The sequence below is a fragment of the Salmo salar genome, chromosome 21, assembly GCF_965601325.2.
Source record: "Salmo salar chromosome 21, fSalSal1, whole genome shotgun sequence".
In the NCBI taxonomy this organism is placed as follows: domain Eukaryota; kingdom Metazoa; phylum Chordata; class Actinopteri; order Salmoniformes; family Salmonidae; genus Salmo; species Salmo salar.
Window position 1 is genome coordinate 16,060,984 of NC_138311.1, and position 24,162 is coordinate 16,085,145.

Consider the following 24,162-nt stretch of genomic DNA (forward strand, 5'->3'; position numbering starts at 1 on the left):
CTTCTTCATTCAATGTTTAGCGGAGATCTAAAGTGACGGGGAAGGGGAAAAAGCATCTAACGACTCACTTAGCCTGTTCTATGAGTGGTCTGAGGCAGTCGGTAAATAACAAGCGTTTTCAAGTGCAACTTTAATAACGATCGTTTTGGAAAACAGCTCTAAATGTATTGATGCTCCTACGAAAGTTCTAAAGATGAACTTAGCCTTAATATGTAGGCCAAATCATATTTAATAAGGCAATATACAAACTTACCAAGATATATTGATAGCATGTCAGTGAGTTCTCCAAGACTATATTATAGGCTACTTTATAATTCACACAGAGCTTTTTGCAACATTGTTTCACCCTCACCTTTAATAACATTGCTGCAGCAAGGTGCTTTGGGCGGTACTGGTTGTTGCTGTTGTCGTCACGTTAGTAACTGTCCCCATGGCAACATATCTAAACAGTAAATTGCTTTATCTTATCATTCATGGATGATTTCAAAATTTTATTCTATGAGAAATGGTTTTCTTTCTGACCAAGGACCCTTCAAATTGATACGAGCATTCATTAATTAGTCTTGTTTCTAGAATTCTAGAACTCTTTACATTTTATAAATCGCAAAATCCAAAGATGAGATAGGATGGGGTTTATTGAACCACCAATGTGAACATTGCAAATTCAAGTCGGCCTACTACATGCAATATAGTATACCGATAACCATGTGTTTGCCACCAAGTGATCGCTATTGCCTCTGTGGATGATTCGTTGAAGATATTGTAACGACCCCTAAACAATATGTTTATGTTAGATCTGACACACTGTAGACAGATATCCACAAGTTCATTTTCATGTTAGGGAAGGACTGAAGCCCCACGAGGCCTTTTACCCTAGTCTATATCATTCCAAAGATTATTTCAATGACACCATTATTAGGTATAACATCTATACTTTGCGATTGATATCAGGTATTTCATTGTTTTGTTTATTCAATTGCTTCCAATAGAGTATGCATGCATTCCTTGTCATTATCAGTTTTGTTTTTGAAGTGACCCCGTTTTGCCCATGTGTCTCAAAAAGTAACATTTCTGTCTTATTGTCCTATAGATAGCGAATACCTGCACAAAGCGAGACAAGGCAACATGATGCTTCACAATGCGAAACACAGGATTTATTTATATATATTAGCAACAAAACATTTGTGATGTATTTTTCATGCAAAGATCATTTTGATGGGGCTTCTCGTTAAATTCATTTAAAAACACAATTTATATGTATTTCTAATGTGCATTAGTTTTACTGACCATAGTAGCACCGATTCTGTATAGGCATTCATCCACTAGTGGAATGACAAGTCAACTTCTTCGCACACTCTCTGGATGCCAAATAATTAACATAACGCAGAAAAACTGAAACTTAAGCACCAAAAAAATTAAAATATTACTCATTCCAATTAAAGTTGCACTTGGCTTCCGTTATTAAACTCCAGGATGCAACCGTAAGGAAATGCTTGGAAATGCTTTCTCAGTCACAGGGATGCCTCCTCGAAGTCAGCAGCCCAAATATCTTTCAGAGGGCGCTGAACTTTTCAAGATTTAGGAAGTGGCTTTTCTATTCACCACATATCACAAGCAGTCCAGCTATTATCAGTGAACATGGGTAACCTTTGGAATGATATAGACTACATTCGCAAGTTGTGGAGTTCTGGGCATTTTGTGAATAAATAAACACTAATTTGTATGTCTGCAAAGTATATACAGTTTATTCCATGCAGGGGTGTGCCAAGTGACAGAGAGGTTTGAAAGCAAACACACATTGAGGCAAATTGCCTGCTCAATTTATTGTCTCCTCATACACTTTACACATGGAAGAAATGTGTATTTTGGAAATATTTAGAAGGCTATGATTTTAGGATTAAACAAAACAATGAAGAAAAAAAAGTAACCATGGGGCACCCATATTCTTTCCCTTAATTACTCCCTGAACTATCAAATCACAGTAGCCAGGGCAACACATCACCATACCCCTGGACAGGTCACACCTGTGACATTGGCAAAATGATAAGTGAATTTACTGACAATGCACAACAACAAAAAACACCTGTCTAGTGTGTTAGATCTAAACAGAAACATGTGTGCTGACAGGTGCACTGTAGTTTAGAAAGTACCAAAGGGTCCTGGAAAAAACACCAGAGGAGATTAAGTGTGTCAAGAAGTTCAATTTCATCTTTAATTTGATCCATTCATGATGTATGCAGTGTCTGACAACAACAACAGCTCATCTAGCACAGATTAGAAATGTTTTTAAAGAAAAAGGAAATGGAGAAAAATAAAATGTTTGCACGGCATATTCAACTAGTCATCTCTCTTCCTGCTGAACCAGTTTTCCCAAATCAGTGATTAAGCATGGCGATACCTAGGGCACATAGTAATGTCATATTTTCTCCATGATCTTTTTTTCAATCACAAAAGCACATTATTCATTTGATTCAACATTTTACTGATAGTCATAGTCAATAAATTGAATAATACAATGATTAATTAGTGACAATTAAAAGCAGCAACTTGTTAAAAATAAGACACATGAAACCCCCATATGATTCTGCATCAATTATGGCTTTCACAATTAAAAAGATATGAGCAAAGTCACATTGTAAAAGCTTGCACATGTGTAACTTCAAGTGAAAATGTAAGGCTGATTTATTCAATCCAGCTACCACAGATACATGGAGCTGCATGCATTTGTTTTGATTCTTACTTTTCGCAAACCAATTCTTGTAGTTTCCATATTATTACATTGATTCTTCATCCTCTGAACTTTCGGCCACAGATCGAGCGTGTTCAGCATAGTCAAAGGCAGGTAACTGGATACCCAGCTCGCTCCACTTGTTGATGTTCTTCCTCTTTTCATCATACGTCACCAGGAAGTTCTTGACGTGAAGACAAGGACACTCGATTCCACGGTAGAGCATCATTGAACCCCACCTCTGCAGGAAGAAAATCGATGTGAGTGGACAGTTGGCTTTGTAACGTGCATTTACAGTAGATATAGATTGAAATGTTTGAATATCTATTCAGGGATTGACATTAAGGGTTGCCCTGTTGCCTTGGGAAAATGAACTAAGCAGTCACGCAAGTTGAGCCTGCTCTGAAAACAACCAAACAGAAAGAATTCTAGTAGCCTAAAACTGATCATTTGGGTTTCTCCCAATTGTTTAAGTGAAAGACAGACACTTTTTGGCATTTATGGCAGTTGGGCAAGTTGAGCCTGCTCTGAGAATCTTTTACTGATAACAACCAAAATACAATAATTCCAGTACCGATCTTTCTGATTCCTCCCATATGTATAGGTGTAAAGTAGGTAATATATGGCTCTCCTGCATGTAAAAAGCAAATGTAAATTTTTAGGCAAATCTTCAGGCAACCCCCCCAAAAAAATACTCCTTACTTGCTTGATTTGCAAGTGCCTTTCAAACTTTAATGTCAATTGTTGTTTATTATAGGTGAACACCAACATCTTTCTCTCTTTACAGAATTAGGAAGGGGCATAGGCCTACCTGTCCACAGTCTTTGCATGCTATGAAACCATTGGTGTCGTAGTCCAGTAGCCTCTTAACAAGTGAGGTGTTTTCTCTTTGAATGAAAAGTTCCCTGCAAAAGAGAAAACAGACATTGTTTCAATAATAACTTACATTTGTGGTTGAGGGGCTGTATGCAGACTCAAGGCAAGCATTTTAAAATGTGAATATAGGGGTTTGGGGTATATCTTTTAGTTCTCTGATGCTAGAACGTGTGTACAACACATCTTTACCAACAACCGTGTACTGTATAGTAGGCTACAAACTTGCACAGGTTGGGTTACTTTGACAAGAGGACAGCTGTTTGCAGCAAAACATACTTAAATTGGGGTGTTACGTTGACTCTGTGCATATTTTCAATGATTTCAACATCTTCCCCAGAGCAGACTGGTTTGTTGCAGCTTCTACAACTGAACTTCACTTTGGACGGGCTCTCCTTTTTCATTCCTTTCTGCTTCTTCTTGGTTGTTCGCACTCTTTCCTCCATGATCGCCTGAATCTGGAATTCTTTAATCTGGCAACAAACAATTAAAATGCAATTAGTATATCATTTTTTTGTTGTTGACGTTACTCAACTAGGTTTAAGAAATCAAATCTTAAAATATATTTCATTTTAATATCAAGCTGGCAGTTAAGAGTTGAGAGGAGACTTACCCTCTTTTCATATTCCTCTTGATCTAATTTCTTGACTTTATCGATAGCTTTGCTCATCATCTTCTCACGGTACTCGTTGACACTCTCTCGTTCAGCGACCCCAGAACCCTCCCCTGCCACTAAGGTATAACTACTGTCCTCAGCTCTGCCTCTGCCTCGGGCCTACAAGACACAAACACAGTAAACATGTTCTCATTAAACCATGTGAGTGAGCGCTTGAAGTCATGCTAACAGCATGATAATGCGGCTCGAGTTATACAGCGAGTACATTGTCTGCTAACCAGTGAATACTATTTATTTGGCGCATACCAAAAGAGTTAGCAGACGATACAGAATCTAAGTTCATAGTTCTTAGTTAATAATGACACTGTGGATATTGACATGTTTTTGGCAAAGCCAGTTAACCATTAAATCACTGACCTGAATCATAGCGATCTCATTGGTCACAAGCTCATATCGTATCACAAAGTTACATGCTGCTATGTCCAGACCCTCTTCAGCCACTGTTGTTGCAATCAGCAAGTTAACCTCCGCATTCTGAAACTTGTTCAAAACATCCCTTTGTTCTGCCTGAAAAACACAAACGTGGGCAAAATACATTATTCAATACAATGTAATTAAGCACAACTTTACACAGAAGAGGATGTATGACAGTGTGCATTAGTCAAACAAAGATGAACCAATTTGATGTAATACTACCGTCATCCACTTAAGTACATTTTCACAGTGAATGTTTTCAAAGTAATCTGTTTAAGTAAAAAAGCAGACTCGGCTGACAGCCAGCCTTTGTAAAATGTGAAACAGTGCACTCACAGCGGTCATTGGTTTCACGACACTCTGGCCTCCTCCTCCAATCACATGGCAAGCTTTTACTCCGACTTCCTCGAACTTGGAGTTCTCCTGAACCCATTGAGCTAATGCGATGGCACTGCGACGGGTTTTGGTGAAAATGATCCCTCTAGCCTTTTCTCTAGATGTAAACTCATGCAGGATTTTGGTTCTCAGCTTAGCTAGGCTATTATTTTCATACTGGGGAAGCTTAGCCAACTCCTGCAGTTTCACTTTGCTATCTGCAAGAAAGTAGATTTTGAAGAAAGCCGTGAAAAATAAACTCCCAGATATCTATGTAGGGCTACATTACAATGTACTAAAAACATTAGATGTACAGTAAGCTACCTTTAAAGAGTGTGAAAAGGAATCTCTCTGTGTCGGTCTTGATGATGGCCTCCTCATCCTCTGGGGCCACTTTCTTCTTCAGCTCCTCGTCAAAGTATTTGTCCAGGAAGCTGAAGGCATCCCACATGCGGATGGTTTTGCCTAGGTACAGGGCCTCGTTGTACTGCCGTAGATGCTCAGCACAAACTCGCACTTTCTGATTCTCCTCTTTTGCAGCTGTAGGAAAACATCGATAGTTGCTTAGGAACGTACACTGAACAAAAATATAAATGCAACATGCAACAATTTCAAATATTGTACTGAGTTACAGTTCATATAAGCAAGCATTATCTTGGCATCGGAGAAATGCTCACTAACAGGGATGTAAACAAATTTGTGCACAAAATTTTAGAGAAATAAGCTTTTTGTACATCTGGAAAGTTTCTGGGATCTTTTATTTCAGCTCATGAAACATGGGACCAACACTTTACATGCTGCATTTATATTTTTGTTCAGTATACTTTTGGGGTATACCAGGGTGTCTATTTATTCAGCTATCACACTTGGTTGGTATAGAGAATGGTTGAAATATATTTAGATCAAAAGAACATGAAAATAAATGTGTTCCCTCACCATTTTGTTCTTTCTGGACCACCCACTGCTCATAGTTCTGGGTGCCTAGGTCACAGGTAGGGTTCAGTTCAGCATGGACGTGAATGGCATTCATGATTCCTTTGATAACATCACCAAAGGGATCCTGACAAGAAATAATTAAACAGATGTAAGTACATAAATACATTTACACACTTCAAAAACTCAGGATTATGTGGATTTTCATGAAATAATATGTATACATCTCTTTCTACTGGGAATAAATAAATAATTTATTTTTTTAAAAGAGTACCTCTTTTCTCTCTTCGGCAGTGGCAATTTTTTTGTGCGGTTCTTTTTTGTTTTCCCCAAGGTTCCCCGTCATTATTTTGTATGCGTCTAAGTTTGCACAGATCTACAAAAGGCAGAACATGAATTGAACGAATGAGCAAAAACATCAAAACAAATACGATGAGGTTTATTAGAAACCACCTACCTCTGTAATAAAGATCAGTCACAATGCATAGCAATGCAATACTGTACTTCCAAAGTAGTGTTCTATTAATCAATCACACAGTATATTCAGTGGTGGACAAAGTACCCAATTGTCATACTTGAGTAAAAGTAAAAGATACCTTAGTAGAAAATGACTCAAGTAAAAGTGAAAGTTACCCAGTAAAATACTACTCGAGTAGAAATCTAAAAGTATTTGGTTTTAAATATACTTAAGTATCAAAAGTAAATGTAATTGCTAAAATACACTTAAGTGTATCAAAAGTAAAAGTATAAATAATTTCACATTCCTTATATTAAGCAAACCAGACGGCACTATTTGATTTTTTTAAATGTATTTACGGATAGCCAGGGGCACACTCCAAAGCACTTGTGTTTAGTGAGTCCGCAAGATCAGAGGAAGTAGGGATGGTCTCTTAATAAGTGCATGAATTGGACCATTTTCCTGTCCTGCTAAGCATTCGAAATGTAAAGAGTACTTCTGGCTGTCAGGGAAAATGTATGGCGAAAAGTACACTATTTTCTTTAGGAATGGAGTAAAAGTTGTCAAAAATATAAATAGTAAAGTACAGACACCCCCAATAAACGTAGTAGTACTTTAAAGTATTTTTACTTAAGTACTTTACACCACTGAGTATATTCAAATAAAATAACAATAACATCTATTTTGCATCACCACTTCAGTGTGACCCGTTGAGAGTTAAAACCAAAAGCTGTTTCCAATTTTTTCCTGTGTGGAGATTTTTTAATTTTTTATTTAACCTTTATTTAACTAGGCAAGTCAGTAAGAACAAATTCTTATTTACAATGACGGCCTACCCCGACCAAACGAGGACGACGCTGGGCCAATTGTGCACCGCCCTATGGGACTCCCAATCACGGCTGGTTGTAATACTGCCTGGATTTGAACCAGGGTGTCTGTAGTGACGCCCCTAGCACTGAGATGCAGTGCCTTAGATCGCTGCACCACTCAGGAGCCCAAAGTAGGCATGGTTAAAAAAGGCATGGTGAGGTTTACGGCTGCCTGAAGTGCAGAGGCCATGTGGAACATTGGAAACAGCTTGGCTGAGCAGGGGTGAGCACTGAGCAGAGTAGTAACTGAATGAGGGAGGGACAAAGGGCGGGTGGGGAGGAAGGGAGGGAGGGAGGGAGGAAAGTGCTTAATGAAAAAGAGTTATGGCAAGAATGAGAATGACGAGGGTGTGTGTCTTGAGAGAGAATGAGAAAGAGGGAGAGAGAAAAAAAAGAGATGTAGTGTATGGTATTTACTCGTAGAATGTGCTCCTCTGCTTTCTCAATTTTCTTGGCTCCCCCGACGCCGGGTGAGGCGGTCAAGCCTAGGATCTGTGGGATGTCCACTGTATCCTTCTGCTCTTTCTTTAACTTGGCGTTCTTGTGCTTCTGCTTGAGGTAGCGGATCATGATGTGGTTATAGACTCCTCCCTTCTGTGTGTGGTGGCACTCATCGATCACAATCAGTGACAAATCTACACGACAGAAACAAGGAGCAAATACACTCATGCGATTGATTGGAAGACAAAATGAAACATATTGGTTTAACGTAAGAACGTGCCATATAATGGATATAGGAGACAGCGGGTGTACATTTCAAATTACAAACATTCCTGCTGTTACGCATTCAACAATCTAAAACCGTCTAACCCTCATAGACCGTAGAAAAGCTTCCGCCGAGGCCAGTTTGGTCTGCTGATCACTTTGTCTCCTCTAAAGTCTGATTTTCCCATTACATTGTGCCGTGGGTCTGGTTACATTGCTGTAGGGCTCCTAGGAACAATAGTTGGCTCTAGCTTTACTACCTGTATTCAACATTCCCTTTGTTTTATCTCCCATAATGCTAGTGCTGTAAATATACTTAAGTGGTTTATTGACACCCAGAAATTACACCCTCCCTGGTCTGGCTCTATGTCTGAGGCCCTCCCACACTAACCACTACTTTTCTAGGAAGTCTACGATGCATTTTCCACCACACTGCATGACTGCTGTGTCGCTAGAGTCCATTTCTCAGAAAGGTTTAAATGTGTATTTCACAGCACTGAGAGACACGTGATGAGGTACGAACATCCACAAATACAACTTTAAACAGAAGTGCTATAATTCCCTTCCCCAGAGGGCATAAGAGTCTGGAGTGGAACATTCAGTCTGATGCAGTGACAGAGGCTCTCATGTGAATTTGATCAGCCACACACTGATGGCTTGAACAGACGTGTGGCCTGGAAAGCACCAGAAAAAAACCTAACCCTCTCAGGCGTTTCAACAAACAGCATATGTTACACTGGAGGGATATTCCACCTTGGACTGGCGAGTGCCAGCAAGAGCAAGCAGGAGAGCCGGAAGCAACTGACTGACAAGAACCTGTCAAATTAATTCTCAAGAGGAAACACGTCCTGTTTACTTTCCATTTCCAATTCCAAACCCCGCTTAACGTCCATCGCTGTGGCCAGCAAACTGACTTTGGACTAAGGCGGAGATAAAAACCCACGGTCAAAGTTTTACATAAACATGCCTAGCTTACTGTAGATATGTTTCCCATTAACATTACTCCCATCCCGGATTTAGTAATTAGGAAACTCAGTTCAAGAAAATGATGTCAAACCTGAAAGTTTAATCCCATCGTCATCTCCACTGTGAGCCCTTTCCAAGTAGTTCTCCAGAATCTGGGCTGTACAGATGACGATATCGTTTTTCTGGACAATGTCTGTGAAGGAGATTTTGAGCTGGGAGTCCCCACTGACCCTCTCAACTTTGTATTTGTTTTTAAGGAACTTCCAGAACTCTGTGGAGTAATGCTGCTCTACCAGGGGCACCTGAAGGAGAACATATAATTATTAGAAAGACTAGCGGTTAATCACATTCAATATGTGAGGGCCTGTCTCTAAAAAGAAAGCAATACTGTATTTCTCACTGTCAGTATGCACTTAGCTGGTGCATATGTACAGTTCTTTGTTTGAAAGTACAACTACTTATGAACAGAGTTAATTAAAAAAATGTTTAGACTGACAAATTGGACGTGTGTTACAATAATGCGTGCAACAAGATCACAGATTGTGTTTTTTTTTTTAGTTTGGGGAGGTACTCAAGTTATTTCTACTTCAATGAAGATGCATATCATGTTGTGTGTTTTATTGAATACATTTTTCAAATTGGATCGGGATGTATATTTTAGATGCTGAGAAAAAGAACACTGAGTAACTTCATAACACAGTCATACGTGTAGGGGTGTGCATCGTTTATACAGTGGGGGAAAAAGTATTTGATCCCCTGCTGATTTTGTACGTTTGCCCACTGATAAAGAAAGGATCAGTCTATAATTTTAATGGTTGGTTTATTTGAACAGTGAGAGACAGAATAACAACAAAAATATTGAGAAAAACGCATGTCAAAAATGTTATAAATTGATTTGCATTTTAATGAGGGAAATAAGCATTTGACCCCCTCTCAATCAAAAGGATTTCTGGCTCCCAGGTGTCTTCTATACAGGTAACGAGCTGAGATTAGGAGCACACTCTTAAAGGGAGTACTCCTAACCGAAGCTTGTTACCTGTAAAAAAGAAACCTGTCCACAGAAGCAATCAATCAATCAGATTCCAAACTCTCCACCATGGCCAAGACCAAAGAGCTCTCCAAGGATGTCAGGGACAAGATTGTAGATCTACACAAGGCTGGAATGGGCTACAAGACCATCGCCAAGCAGCTTGGTGAGAAGGTTACAACAGTTGGTGCGATTATTCACAAATGGAAGAAACACAAAAGAACTGTCAATATCCCTCGGCCTGGGGCTCCATGCAAGATCTCACCTCGTGGGGTTGCAATGATCATGAGAACGGTGAGGAATCAGCCCAGAACTACACAGGAGGATCTTGTCAATGATCTCAAGGCAGCTGGGACCATAGTCACCAAGAAAACAATTGGTAACACACTACGCCGTGAAGGACTGAAATCCTGCAGCGCCTGCAAGGTCCCCCTGCTCAAGAATACATATACATGCCCGTCTGAAGTTTGCCCATGAACATCTGAATGATTCAGAGGACAACTGGTGAAAGTGTTGTGGTCAGATGAGACCAAAATGTAGCTCTTTGGCATCTACTCAACTCGCCGTGTTTGGAGGAGGAGGAATGCTGCCTATGACCCCAAGAACACCATCTCCACCGTCAAACATGGAGGTGGAAACATTATGCTTTGGGGGTGTTTTTCTGCTAAGGGGACAGGACAACTTCACCGCATCATTTGACGGGGCCATGTACTGTCAAATCTTGGGTGAGAACCTCCTTCCCTCAGCCAGGGCATGGAAAATGGGTCGTGGATGGGTATTCCAGCATGACAATGACCCAAAACACACGACCAAGGCAACAAAGGAGTGGCTCAAGAAGAAGCACATTAAGGTCCTGGAGTGGCCTAGCCAGTCTCCAGACCTTAATCCCATAGAAAATCTGTTGAGGGAGCTCAAGGTTCGAGTTGCCAAACGTCAGCCTCGAAATCTTAATGACTTGGAGAAGATCTGCAAAGAGGAGTGGGACAAAATCCCTCCTGAGATGTGTGCAAACCTGGTGGCCAACTACAAGAAACGTCTGACCTCTGTGATTGCCAACAAGGGTTTTGCCACAAAGTACTAAGTCATGTTTTGCAGAGGGGTCAAATACTTATTTCCCTCATCAAAATGCAAACTATTTTGTAACATTTTTCACATGCGTTTTTCTGGATTTTTGTTGTTGTTATTCTGCCTCTCACTGTCCAAATAAACCTACCATTAAAATTATAGACTGATCATTTCTTTGTAAGTGGGCAAACGTACATAATCAGCAGGGGATCAAATACTTCTTTCCCCCACTGTATGCAGTGCTTGACTTGGGCAGGAGCTCACTGGAGCTGAGTACGGGCACCTACATTTTTCTACTGCTGGACTTCCTGCACCTCATATAATATTAGCTCAAAAGTATTGTGAAGCTCCTGCACTTAAATATAAACCGTAGCGGCACCCAAAATGAGTACCAGCATACCCTACATGTGAACCGTGCTAGATGTGATATGACAATTGTTTTTACAATATAGAAAAAGAGCATGGGAATGACTGCCAAACTGATTGTTGTAAAGTGGTGTATTTTATTACTCTTAAAGAAATGATTTGTGTTGAGTAGAGACTAACTGTGTCACGCCCAGTACTGTGCTAGCAGCTTTCTTTGTGATCTCTATAGGCCTAGCTACAGTATGTGACAATACACACACACATACTGTACAGACAGGTTGTGTGCACGGGACATTGTATGGGAAACTGGAGTACCTTGTTAACCAAGACAACCACTTTCCCTGGTTGGCCCTCCTTCCTCCTGCTGTCCAGATGTTCTTTGGTAATATAGACAGCAACTCTGGTTTTACCACTTCCTGTTGGGAGACATATGATGATGTTTTTTCCCTCCAAGGCAGGCCTGGCCACGTCCATCTGATAATCTCGAAGAACAATGACATCTTTTGGGGGGCTTTCAGCAGCAGCGGCAATGCAGCCTGTAGAGTAGAGGAGAGAGGTTCAGATCAAAACTGTTGTCCACATTAGCACCCTGAAAATCCTTGTTTATCCCACCTACTCCCCTTCACCAACATTGATTGAAGTGGATTTAACAAGTGACATATAAGGGATCATAGCTTTCACCTGGTCAGTCTATGTCATGGAAAAAGCAGGTGTGCTTCCATGTATAACTACAAGGAAAACATTTTAATCTCCCTACGCATACATTGTATGTTAGAGGTCTCTCGTCTGAAGTAACATTATTAAATTGGACTCCTGCAACACAAACTAACGGAGAGATATGGTGTCTTAAACTCAATAGGAAATAGACAGTGAACTTTGCTCTCCTGGTATTTTATCAGCAAATCCCAGACTTATTAGAGAGGAGATTCCACCATGGTTAATGCCATGTCAATAAGATATGAATCCCACAGAGTGTTTTTCCACCTGATGGAGAAAGCAGAATGCAATATACTGTATTTTAATGAAGTACTCCCAATGTCTTCTTTAAGCCGCAGAGCACATATGCCACAGGTTTATGGAAACGCACCATAACCCCATATGTATTGGATCTGCTCACATCAGGCATTCTGCCCAACTTCCAGAGTAGCTAAATAAATAAAAAATCCACAACATGTGGCTGAATATGGTGACTCACGGTCTTGATAGCAGAGTAATGTAAGCAAGATTGAGAGTAACTCAAAATAAAGGCGATACAAACAGACACACAGTGGTGTCAGAGGCTGGTTTGAGTGACAGGAGCTGTCCGCGTCGGTGTGTTAGGCTTCACATTAACGTCCCATGACTCATCACTCCGCATCATCATCATCATCATGATGTCACAGACCCCTTGTGGCGGATTCATGGTATAAATATCAATTGGCTGATTTATAAAAGCCTATTAAAGTGAACTAATCAGTCACATTTTTTTATGTGAGGTGAGAAATCTAAAAGTGTTGCCTCTAAAAAAGCAAATGCCTTCATACTTAAATTGATTTCAAGCGTGTGAAACGTGGATCCCAAGGCATCACTGTCTAACATAATGGTACTGCATCTACTCATTCCAGGGTTTTTCTTTATTTTACTATTTCTTACATTGTAGAGTAGTGAAGACATCACAACTATGAAATAAATATGGAATCATGTAGTAACCAAAAAAAGTGTTAAATAAATCAAAATATATTTTAGATTCTTCAAAGTAGCCACCCTTTGCCTTGATGACAGCTTTGCGCACTCTTGGCATATTACTGAATCATAACCATGTAACGACATCCAACTCTTCATTTAGTCCCTATTTGGACTCTAAATAGCATGTGTTTGCAATTGGGAGCTTTGGCTATGCTCCGTCCTCTTTAACGTGTGTGGCTTGTCATGATACACATGGAACCTATTCTCTGAGCCAAATAGGATAGGCTCTAGGAACTCTTCCATTCAAACTTGTCTCTCATTCCAGTTCTCTCTCACCCAAACTATGGATTCTCCTCCAAACGGAAAAACCAATTGAAAGTTCCTTTCATTCTATCATATTCAAAATGTTAACTAAAGTACAAGCAACAATGCTTATTATAACTTTACTATAATTACAAATTCATCTAATTATTTTCAGGGATCTGAATTATTCATCAGCGCAACACCTGGTTTTGAAATTCGATTGATCGAGGTCCTGACAGATATTATGGAATGTTTTAAATGCATAAAACAATGAAGAGAGCTTTCAAAGAATGTTATGAGGACATGATGCAATATAAGACTAACATCACAGCAGGTTGACAAGAAACAACAATAGCAGACTGGATTTCATTGCATATCTGGCCTTCATTTGAGCAAGCTTTGCAAGCTCCCTCTCCTTCTCCTACATAGATAGTTCCAGCATTTAATCACTCATTCCCAAAAGTGTTCAACTGATTCCACCATTATCATTTCAAGATTAATGCTAACAGACACCGTGCAAGTGCTGCTAACTTAATCCAAAACTGCAGACGGCAGACTAGAGTGAGGGATGATTAGAACTCCCCTTCAAGTGTGACTTTGATGGTTCCCCATTTTGTACATGGTGGAGGAGTTCAGTAGGACTATATTTGTGATTGACTGATGACTCGCAACACTTCAAACTGTTTTAAGAAGAGCCTCTGCTATGAATCTAACATGTAATCCAACTGCATTATTTTCTAAGGTAATGTCAGATACAGTTTCTAACTTTTGTTCAAAGGATGATTAGGGGTTGAGCTATTTTCCAAAAATTGCTGCATATGAAACAGAACAGGAGAAGGTGAATTAAATATTACCTGACGTTGAGAGATCCAAGCTATTTTTCGGTGTCCCATTTTCCATTGGTTCTTCTGTGCCACTATATAGGTCTAAAAATATAAAAACAATTATTATTTACACAACTGACGTGTTAATAATTTTCATCCATCCATCTCAGTGTGATAATTTCAGTTTAATGTGTTAACATTTGTTTACACAGATTTTATACTGCACAAAATATAAATGCAACATGTAAAGTGTTGGTCGCATGTTTCATGAGCTGATATAAAAGATCCCAGATATTTTCCATACGCACAAAAAGCTTATTTGTCTCTAATTTTGTTCACAAATTGGTTTACATCCCTGTTAATGAGCATTTCTCCTTTACCAAGATAATCCATCCACCTGACAGATGCGGCATATCAAGAAGCTGATTAAACAGCATGATCATTGCACAGGTGCACCTTGTGCTGGAGACAATAAAAGGCCACTCTAAAATGTGCAGTTTTTTCACACAACATAATGCCACAGATGTCTCAAGTTGAGGGAGCATGCTGACTGCAGGAATGTCCACCAGAGCTGTTGCCAGAGATTTTTATGTTAATTTCTCTACCATAAGCCGCCTCCAACGTCGTTTTAGAGAATTTGGCAGTATGTCCAACCGGCCTCACAACCACGTAACCATGCCAGCCCAGGATCGCCACATCCGGCTTCTTAACCTGCGGTATCATCTGAGACCAGTCACCTGGACAACTGATGAAACTGAGAAGTATTTCTGTCTGTAATAAAGCCCTTTTGTGGGGAAAAACTCATTCTGATTGGCTGGGCCTGGCTCCCAAGTGGGTGGGCCTATGCATGGCTGCACCCCAGCCCAGTCATGTGAAATCCATAGATTAGGGTATCATTTATTTATTTCAATTGACTGATTTCCTTATATGAACTATAACTCAGTAAAATTGTTGCATGTTGCGTTTATATTTTTGTTCAGTAAAAATACTGTACAGTTGAAGTCGGAAGTTTACACACACCTTAGCCAAAGTTTTTCACAATTCCTGACACTTAACCCTAGTAAAGATTCCCTGTCTTAGGTCAGTTAGGATCACCACTTTATTTTAAGAATGTGAAATGTCAGAATAATAGTAGTTTGTAAAACAAGACATTTGTGGAGTTGTTGAAAAACGAGTTTTAATGACTCCAACCTAAGCGTATGTAAACTTCCGACTTCAACTGAATTTACTGCTTTGAACTAGTACTGCTTCAGTGTTTCAAAAATGTGTCTCCAATGCACCTTCCTCTAGCACTCTACTTATTTATCCTTAAAGGTTGAATATCCAACCGGGGCCCGTATTCATAAAGCGTCGCAGAGGAGGAGTGCTGACCTATGAACAGCCCCCCCCCCCCCCCCCCCCCAGTGTCCATTCATTATCATCTAAAATGCTAAACTGACCCCAGATCAGCACTCCTACTATGAGACGCTTTATGAACAAAAGGCCCAGTACTACAACCTTGACTCTCATGATCAATGGTGTAAAGGTCAGTAAAAGGGTATGACTGTGTTATATTGCACCTGCAGTTTCTGAGTCAGCCTCTGAAGGTTCATCCAGATGCATGCTGGTCACACTGCTGTCCAGTGTCTCCTGCTCTGGGAGAAAAGAGTTCCCTGCTGCTTCTACAGGACCCTCCTCCACCATGTGATCCACATTCCCTGGAGCTTCATTCACAGCCATCAGGACACCTGGCTCATCTGATGTATTGATCATGTTATAAATTATATCATGATGAGAAAAAGACAGGGATAGGCTAGTCAATATGTACAACTTATTCAAAGCTACTATTCAAGTTCAAAGGAGCATGGTTTAGGCTAGCATGAAGGACAATATATGGGCAATCTATAAAATCTTACCTATCAAGTTATCACCAGGTGACTCCCCTGTCAATTCTTTAAACAGGTCCTTGTGTTCAGTGTTCAGTAAGGCCTTCAAGAAGATGGAGAACCATCCGGGCGGGAATCTCACGATTCTCTTGAGTAGTTCACGAGCACCACCCATATTTCCTCGGTTTTTACATTCAGCTAAAATCTAAAACAGAAATAGAATCAGTTAAATATAGGATCATGTAAGAGTTATGCACTCACATCAAAGCTGCAGTGCAGTTAGTGGCATTAGTCTGCCCTCATCTGGTCCAGAGATATATTACATAAATACACTAAGTGGACAGTTTATTAGGTACACCCATCTAGTACCGGGACGCATCCCCCTTTGCCCGCAGAACAGCTTGAATTCTTCGGGACAGTAAAACATTGCTGAATTGTCATCAAGGGACGTAACGTGTGCTAGGAAAACATTCCCCACACCATTACGCCACCAGCCTGTACCATTGACACCAGGCAGGATGGGGCCATGGACTCATGCTGCTTACGCCAAATCCTTTTCCACTCCTCAACTGTCCAGTGTTGATGATAGCTGCCCACTGGAGCCGCTTCTTGTTTTTAGCTGATAGGAGTGGAACCCGGTGTGGTTGTCTGCTGCAATAGCCCATCCGTGACAAGGACCGATGAGTTGTGCATTCAGTGATGCTGTTCTGTACACCGTTGTACACTGCACCATTATTTGACTGTTTGGGGCCCGCATGTCATCTTGATGATTTTTGCCATTCTCCTTCTGGCACTGACGATCATACCACGCTCAAAAATGATTTTCTCTGATTGTCTATGCTATTAAAATGTGGGCGAAAAAAGGGAAACAAATAATACATTTAGTTTTTGAGAGGCGAAGGACACGGTCTACCAGTATCCTAGCTAGCTGTGTACTGGTGACCTCCTAGCTAGCTAACACACAGTGTCCTTTGCTCCCACCTGCCCTTGTTAGCAGAACAGTGCCTGACAGGTGGGGGCGAAGGACACCGTCTGTGTCCTAGCTATCGTTAGCTTGCTAGCTACCTATCCCGCCTGCTGTGCACCGTAGTCCTCGCTAGCTAACTGTGTCCTTTGCTCCCGTCTGCCGAACACCTGCCCTCAGAGTTGTTAACAGCATTGTGGGAAAACAGTGCTTGACAGGCGGGGGCGAAGGACACTGTGTATCCCAGTGTCCTAGCTATCGTTAGCTAGCTACCTCTCCCGCCTGCTGTGTACTGGAGTTCTAGCTAGCTAGCTACCGGCGTTGTCGCCCCCGCCTTTTCTTCTGTGGAATTTATCAGCGGTTGGCATCCAACGTTACGGAGCATTACCATACTGTTACCATGCAGTACTGTACTGTACTGGAGCGCCCCAGCCTCATACCTGTGTACCGAGAAGAGTGCAATTGCGTTGCTGGATGTGGGATAAATCCATTTGAAATCAATCCCTTTTTTACAGCACCCCTTTTTTATTTGAACGAAACCATCCATACATACAGTGCCCTCAGAAAGTATTCACACCCCTTGACCCCCCCCCCCCCCCCCCCCCCCCCAAAAAGTGTGTTACAGCCTGAATTTAAAATGGATTAAACTGAGACTTTGTGCCACTGATCTACAAACAATAATATGTGGATTATTTTTTAGCTACTAGCTAGTACAACTGTAGACAGTGTTTTACCGCTTAACGACGGTATGTGTTCGGCAGGCATTAGCGAAGGACACTGGGTGCTAGCGAGCTAGCTAACTACGGTATACAGCAGGTGGGATAAGTAGCTATCTAGCTAACGATAGATAGGACACCGGTAGATAGTGTTCTTCGCCCCCGCCTGTCGGCAGTGTTTTCCCGCAGTTCTATTAACGTCGGCGAGGGCAGGTGTTCGGCAGATGGGAGCGAAGGACACTGTGTGCTAGCTAGTTATCTCTAGAAGGACTCCGATACACAGCAGGGGGGTAAGCGGTGGTGACACTGGTGGTGACACTGGTAGCTCAACAAGGTCTCACTGCAGAATTAGACATTCATCCACGTTCTCCAAAAGTCAAATTTCGAAGTGTTTTTGTTGCTTCTGCTGCTCTGTATCATTCCATTTCTCCAAAGGTCAAATAGAAGAAAAAAAATATTCCAAAACACTAATATAAAAATTTAAACCAGTGTCCACGACTGGGATCGAACACAAAACCTTCTGATCCAGAGTCAGGGGATTGTTGCTCCTGCTGCACTCTATCGTTCCATTTCTCAAAATGTCACATTTTAAGGGTTAAGTTGAGGCACTCATTCCGAATGGTTAAGGGTCAAGGTCTGGGATAGGGTTAAAACATTCAGTTTCGGCACTCATTCCGAATGGTTAAGATATGGGTTTGGGATAGGGTTAAAACATTAAAACAACCTTTTGGACCAGAGCCATGGGATTATGTTCATCCACCACCCACAACACTCGTTACAGAATCCCCCTGCCGATGCCACTGTGGGACTAAATTCCAGCGTGTTTTGTTGTTGTTTATGTGTGGCTGGAGTTGCGCTGACTGCCTCTCACCAAACCTCACCCTTTCTCACCTTCACATGAGAGACCAATATCACCTCCAGCTCATGGCTTCAGCCAATCGGACAATAGCCATATGTCGCACCCCTGTGCACGCTCTAGCCATGCAGTCTCTCTAGGCCCGGATTGGCTTTGCAAATCATACTTTACAAATATCTATTCGGGCCTGTGTATTTATCTCCTGTATATTATATTTATTATATATCTGTTTCTGTCCATTACAGAACCATACCCATGTATACACATTTACATACCCATGTACATAACCATGTTCATCTTCTCCTGTGTGCGAGTAAAGTTCATGTGTGTGTTAAGTCTTAGTCTGATTTATTCCCCTCTAACCAAGGGGTGTCAGTGACTCACAAACCAGTAAAATATATAGAGCCGGGTCGCTCTCTTTCAACTAGCAAAACCTAAGCCTACTTGATGGTAATTGTGCTCACTGTTGCCCCTAGGGTCCGGTTTTGAAGGCATTTCCGAACATCCTCAGGACATCGATATACGTCAAATTTCCACATCAATCTTGAACGACCTGAATGGGTAGCTAGTTAAAAACTCAGATAATACTGTTATTTCCTTTTTGACCCACATTTTAAATCGCACAGACAATCAGGGGAAATCCATAATATTGCCTTGCAATGCCCTGATTGCGAGCCGAAATTGCACCCTTCTTGTACATTTAGGTCATCATTAATAATCTGATTTAATAAGAGTTAAAAAAAAAATTGAAATGTTTTTATTTAACCAGGCAAGTCAGTTATGAACAAATTCTTATTTACAATGACGGCCTACAGCGGCCAAACCCGGACGACGCTGGGCCAATTGTGCGCTGCCCTATGGGACTCCCAATCACGGCCGGTTGTGATACAGCCTGGATTTGAACCAGGGTGTCTGTAGCGACATCTCTAGAACTGAGATGGCGTGTCTTTTAAGACCGCGCCGCCACTCGGGAGACAGTAGAAATTTAGGCTATGGACCTGTTAGGTTCTTATTTTTCAGAGTAAATAACTCGCAGACACTAGAGAAGCTTTAACCAAGTTTAATTCTTCCCAAAGGGTCTGTATAGCTGTAATTCAGACAGCCAAACATTTTTCACCATCACAGGTTTTATATATATATATATATATATATATACATACACACACATACACATACACACACACAGCTCAAAAAAAGTAATACAATTAAACAACACAATGTAACTCCAAGTCAATCACACTTCTGTGAAATCAAACTGTCCACTTAGGAAGCAACACTGATTGACAATAAATTTCACATGCTGTTGTGCAAATGGAATAGACAACAGATGGAAATCATAGGCAATTAGCAAGACACCCCCAATAAAGGAGCGGTTCTGCAGGTGCTGACCACAGACCACTTCTCAGTTCCTATGCTTCCTGGCTGATGTTTTGGTCACTTTTGAATGCTGGCGGTGCTTTCACTCTAGTGGTAGCATGAGACGGAGTCTACAACCCACACAAGTGGCTCAGGTAGTGCAGCTCATCCAGGATGGCACATCAATGCGAGCTGTGGCAAGAAGGTTTGCTGTGTCTGTCAGCGTAGTGTCCAGAGCATGGAGGCACTACCAGGAGAGAGGCCAGTACATCAGGAGACGTGGAGGAGGCCGTAGGAGGGCAACAACCCAGCAGCAGGACCGCTACCTCCGCCTTTGTGCAAGGAGGAGCAGGAGAAGCACTGCCAGAGCCCTGCAAAATTACCTCCAGCAGGCCACAAATGTGCATGTGTCTGCTCAAACGGTCAGAAACAGACTCCATGAGGGTGGTATGAGGGCCCGACGCCCTGTGCTCTTCACAGATGAAAGAAGGTTCACACTGAGCACATGTGAGAGTCTGGAGACGCCGTGGAGAACGTTCTGCTGCCTGCAACATCCTCCAGCATGACCGGTTTGGCGGTGGGTCAGTCATGGTGTGGGGTGGCATTTCTTTGGGGGGCCGCACAGCTCTCCATGTGCTTGCCAGAGGTAGCCTGACTGCCATTAGGTACCGAGATGAGATCCTCAGACCCCTTGTGAAAGCAGGTTCACACTACTGTATATGCTGGTGCGGTTGGCCCTGGGTTCCTCCTAATGCAAGACAATGCTAGACCTCATGTGGCTGGAGTGTGTCAGCAGTTCCTGCAAGAGGAAGGCATTGATGCTATGGACTGGCCCGCCCGTTCCCCAGACCTGAATCCAATTGAGCACATCTGGGACATCATGTCTCGCTCCATCCACCAACGCCACGTTGCACCACAGACTCTCCAGGAGTTGGCGGATGCTTTAGTCCAGGTCTGGGAGGAGATCCCTCAGGAGACCATCCGCCACCTCATCAGGAGCATGCCCAGGCGTTGTAGGGAGGTCATACAGGCACGTGGAGGCCACACACACTACTGAGCCTCCTTTTGACTTGTTTTAAGGACATTACATCAAAGTTGGATCAGCCTGTAGTGTGGTTTTCCACTTTAATTTTGAGTGTGACTCCAAATCCAGACCTCCATGGGTTGATAAATTGGATTTCCATTGATTATTTGTGTGATTTTGTTGTCAGCACATTCAACTACGTAAAGAAAAATGTATTTAATAAGATTATTTCATTCATTCAGATCTAGGATGTGTTATTTTACTGTTCCCTTTATTTTTTGGAGCAGTGTATATATATATATCCCACTTAAGACAAGCCTCCTTCTCTACAATCCTTACATATTATGGTTCCACAGGAAGAGGGTAACAGGATACTAAACCCTTATTACTCCCTTCGGGGGATCTGACCTCACCCCCTCCTTGGCCTAGTCCACAGTTGTCCATCTGCCTCCCTATAGCAATCCTTTGATCTCTTCCCGTCCACCCAGCACATTCCACAGCCACTGTCTTTCTACAGAGCTCACTCCTTAATATACTATGCGTCTGATCTATCATGTCTTTAATATCTCAATGTTCAAAATGTCGAATCCAACAGATCATACAGTCTACACATATATTTCTTTATTTAACTAGGTAAGTCAGTTAAGAATACATTCTTATTTACAATGCGGCCTACCCCGGTCACACCCGGACGACACACATACAACTACTTACAATTTCACGGTCCTCTTCGGTGAGAATTTCTTTAGAAAAGCAGTCCCAGCAAACATCAGTAGTCTTCATCTTCAAAAGACTTGGCGACAGAAGTTCAATTAGTCTGACGCAGTTGTCATTCTCTGCCTCCAGAGCAGGACATGGAGGGCTATCCTCCACGTAGACGGCCGCATGTTTACAACCCCCAGCTGACAGTGCATCCACAAACTCCCTGAACCAACCGTTCGGAAGTGGCCGGATCCTGATGATTGTATCAATAAGTAGATCCACTGCCTTTAGATTGCTCTCTTTTCTCGCCTTAGTTCGGATCAAGTCCTTGTTGTCATTGTCTAAGAAGTTCAGGTGATCCAGTACAAACTCGACTTCAATGAGTTTCCGCAGCCTAGGTCTGAAATCGTCAATCAGACGGATGTTGGCGGCGTTATCTTTGTCAGCGGCCATCGATCAGGTTGATCAGAGATATACACGAAATGCCTGGTCACATCGAAGTCCTGAGTCACGTAGACAAGCACACGGAAGAGTAGGCTAACTGCAGTGCAAATAGTTAAATCAACATGCATCAATCGAGATTCTATTCCCGTCAATGCAAGCACTTTCAGTTTCGTTTCTCCCTCTGCAGTCTGGTTTCCACCAGTTACCACAGCCACAAAGTCAAATATGAATGAAAACTTAAATGAGCTGTTTGGTCTTATTTTAAGGTTAGAGTTAGGCATAAGTTAAGCAGTGTGGTTAGGTTTAAAATAACATTTTAAGAAGATACATTGTAGAAATATGCGAGGTTTATTTTTTATTTGTTTTTATTTATATATATATTTTGAATTAACAATAAATCAATACAGGAAGTACATGTGGGAACACAAGTATGTATGAATAATATACAATGGACAATTGGGCTAGGGGGTACAATATCACATTACACAAGGGACATACATACACTTATAATTCTAACCGTTTTTTGTATTGTTTAATTGTCTTAAAAAACAGTTCAATTTATTTTTGTATGGTAAGATTTTTTTTTTAAATTTACATTTGTGAAAATGAATTTTGGCCAAAAGAATAATGAAATGAATTACATAAAACTGTTTCAGCTTATTTCTATCGTAGGTAAAGATTCCAAGCAGTACATCTCTCCATTGGCGAGGTGTATTAGTTTGTGGCTGTGGAAACTAGTGACGACACTGCAGTCTCGAGGAAGCACTGCCATATAATTGCCTACCGCTAGAGCAATGTATTGATAAAAAAACGAGCTGTTGACTACTAAACTTCCAATAAATGGAACGATTGAGGAACACCGGTGTGATTTTTAGCAAAGGGAAGGGAACGCCTCCAACCAACGCGCATGAATACAAGAGCAAACTGAAGTGAATAGGAAATTCAGCAACACTTGATAAAGTGCGTCATTATTAAACGTAAAAAAACAACGCATTTCGGTTTCATAACTTTCATCAAGGCTTTACAGATAGAAAAGTGAAGATGGCTTTTATACATTTCAAAACAGCCACCTATGGATTCAGGGACCAATCAAAATACAAAACAAACCAGCCCGGTCTCAGAGCATTTTGTATTATTCTATTCATAAATCTGAGACACTCGATTTAGTATGATATAATGTTTGGTATGGTTAAGTAAAAAAGATGGGTGGGTGTATATCGCAAACATCTAGCAACCCAAAGGTTGTGAGTTAAATTCTCATCATGGACAACTTTAGCATTTTAGCTAATTCAACTACTTACTACTTTTTACCTACTTTGTGCCTACTTAGCATGTTAGCTAACCCTAACCCTAACCTTAACCCTTTTAGCTAACCCTTCCCCTAACCTTAACTCTTTAACCTAACTCCTAAACTTAACCCTAACCCCTAGCCTAGCTAATGTTAGCGACCTAACTAACGTTAGCCACCTAGCTAGAATTTGTAACATATCATACATTTAGCAAATTCTTAACATATTGTACGTTTTGCAAATTCGTAACATATCATGCGAAACAGGTGATGAAAATCGTTGAGCACAGCGTATGTCTTTAGGGCTCGGTCTCCATTGTGAAGTAAGACCTTCATGATCTTTAGCATTACTTTCTCTGATCGGTTGGGTCTGTCCAAGTATACCTTGGTTTTAGGGACACTCAACATGAGCCTGCTTTTCTGCTTTTCCTGTATGGTGTCATGAAAGATCGTTAGGTGCTGCTCTTTACATGTCTTGCAAGGTCGTCTGAGGGTGCAAGCATCAGCTTTGTGGGATCGTCCAGCTTTTTTTCTCCATCCTTTAACCACTTCACAATCTGTCCTGTGTTACGCTTCTTGAACTCTTTACATGAGTTGAGAAAGGGTTCTTTATTGTCACAGTGGGGACAGTATGGCTTGGGTTTGGATTTCTCCTTGGATTGAGCAGGCTCCTTGGGGTTTGGATCTCCACTTGCGTTGAA

The 24,162-nt window shown here is 41.3% G+C and overlaps 1 protein-coding gene across 2 annotated transcripts; it reads right to left on the reverse strand.

Annotated features, from left to right (window-relative positions):
• Window positions 1-2,186: 2,186 nt before the first annotated feature.
• Window positions 2,187-22,384, reverse strand: LOC106581804 (interferon-induced helicase C domain-containing protein 1). 2 transcript variants are annotated; one of them, XM_014164133.3, is made up of 16 exons: window positions 21,742-22,383; window positions 16,142-16,316; window positions 15,806-15,982; window positions 14,277-14,348; window positions 11,770-11,990; window positions 9,088-9,298; window positions 7,743-7,960; window positions 6,274-6,375; window positions 6,003-6,126; window positions 5,391-5,606; window positions 5,028-5,284; window positions 4,635-4,784; window positions 4,215-4,376; window positions 3,881-4,074; window positions 3,540-3,633; window positions 2,187-2,969 (listed from the first exon to the last, which is right to left on the reverse strand). In XM_014164133.3, exons 1-16 carry the CDS (start codon window positions 22,180-22,182, stop codon window positions 2,775-2,777), a joined length of 3,009 nt encoding a protein of 1,002 aa, XP_014019608.2. In that variant the 5' UTR covers window positions 22,183-22,383; the 3' UTR covers window positions 2,187-2,774. The 2 variants fall into 2 exon arrangements, with proteins under 2 accessions (XP_014019608.2, XP_045560424.2); XM_045704468.2 differs by lacking the exon at window positions 2,187-2,969 and adding an exon at window positions 3,252-3,359 and having other exon boundaries at window positions 21,742-22,384.
• Window positions 22,385-24,162: the final 1,778 nt, after the last annotated feature.

Excerpts from the sequence above, each read along its gene's own strand:
- LOC106581804 (XM_014164133.3), bottom strand. The coding sequence starts at position 22,182 with ATGGCCGCTGACAAAGATAACGCCGCCAACATCCGTCTGATTGACGAT. Across the intron at positions 14,349-15,805 it reads GGCTGACTCAGAAACTGCAG|ACCTATATAGTGGCACAGAA; the intron begins GTGCAATATAAC and ends TTATATTTTTAG. Across the intron at positions 5,607-6,002 it reads GGTCCAGAAAGAACAAAATG|CTGCAAAAGAGGAGAATCAG; the intron begins GTGAGGGAACAC and ends GTTTTCCTACAG.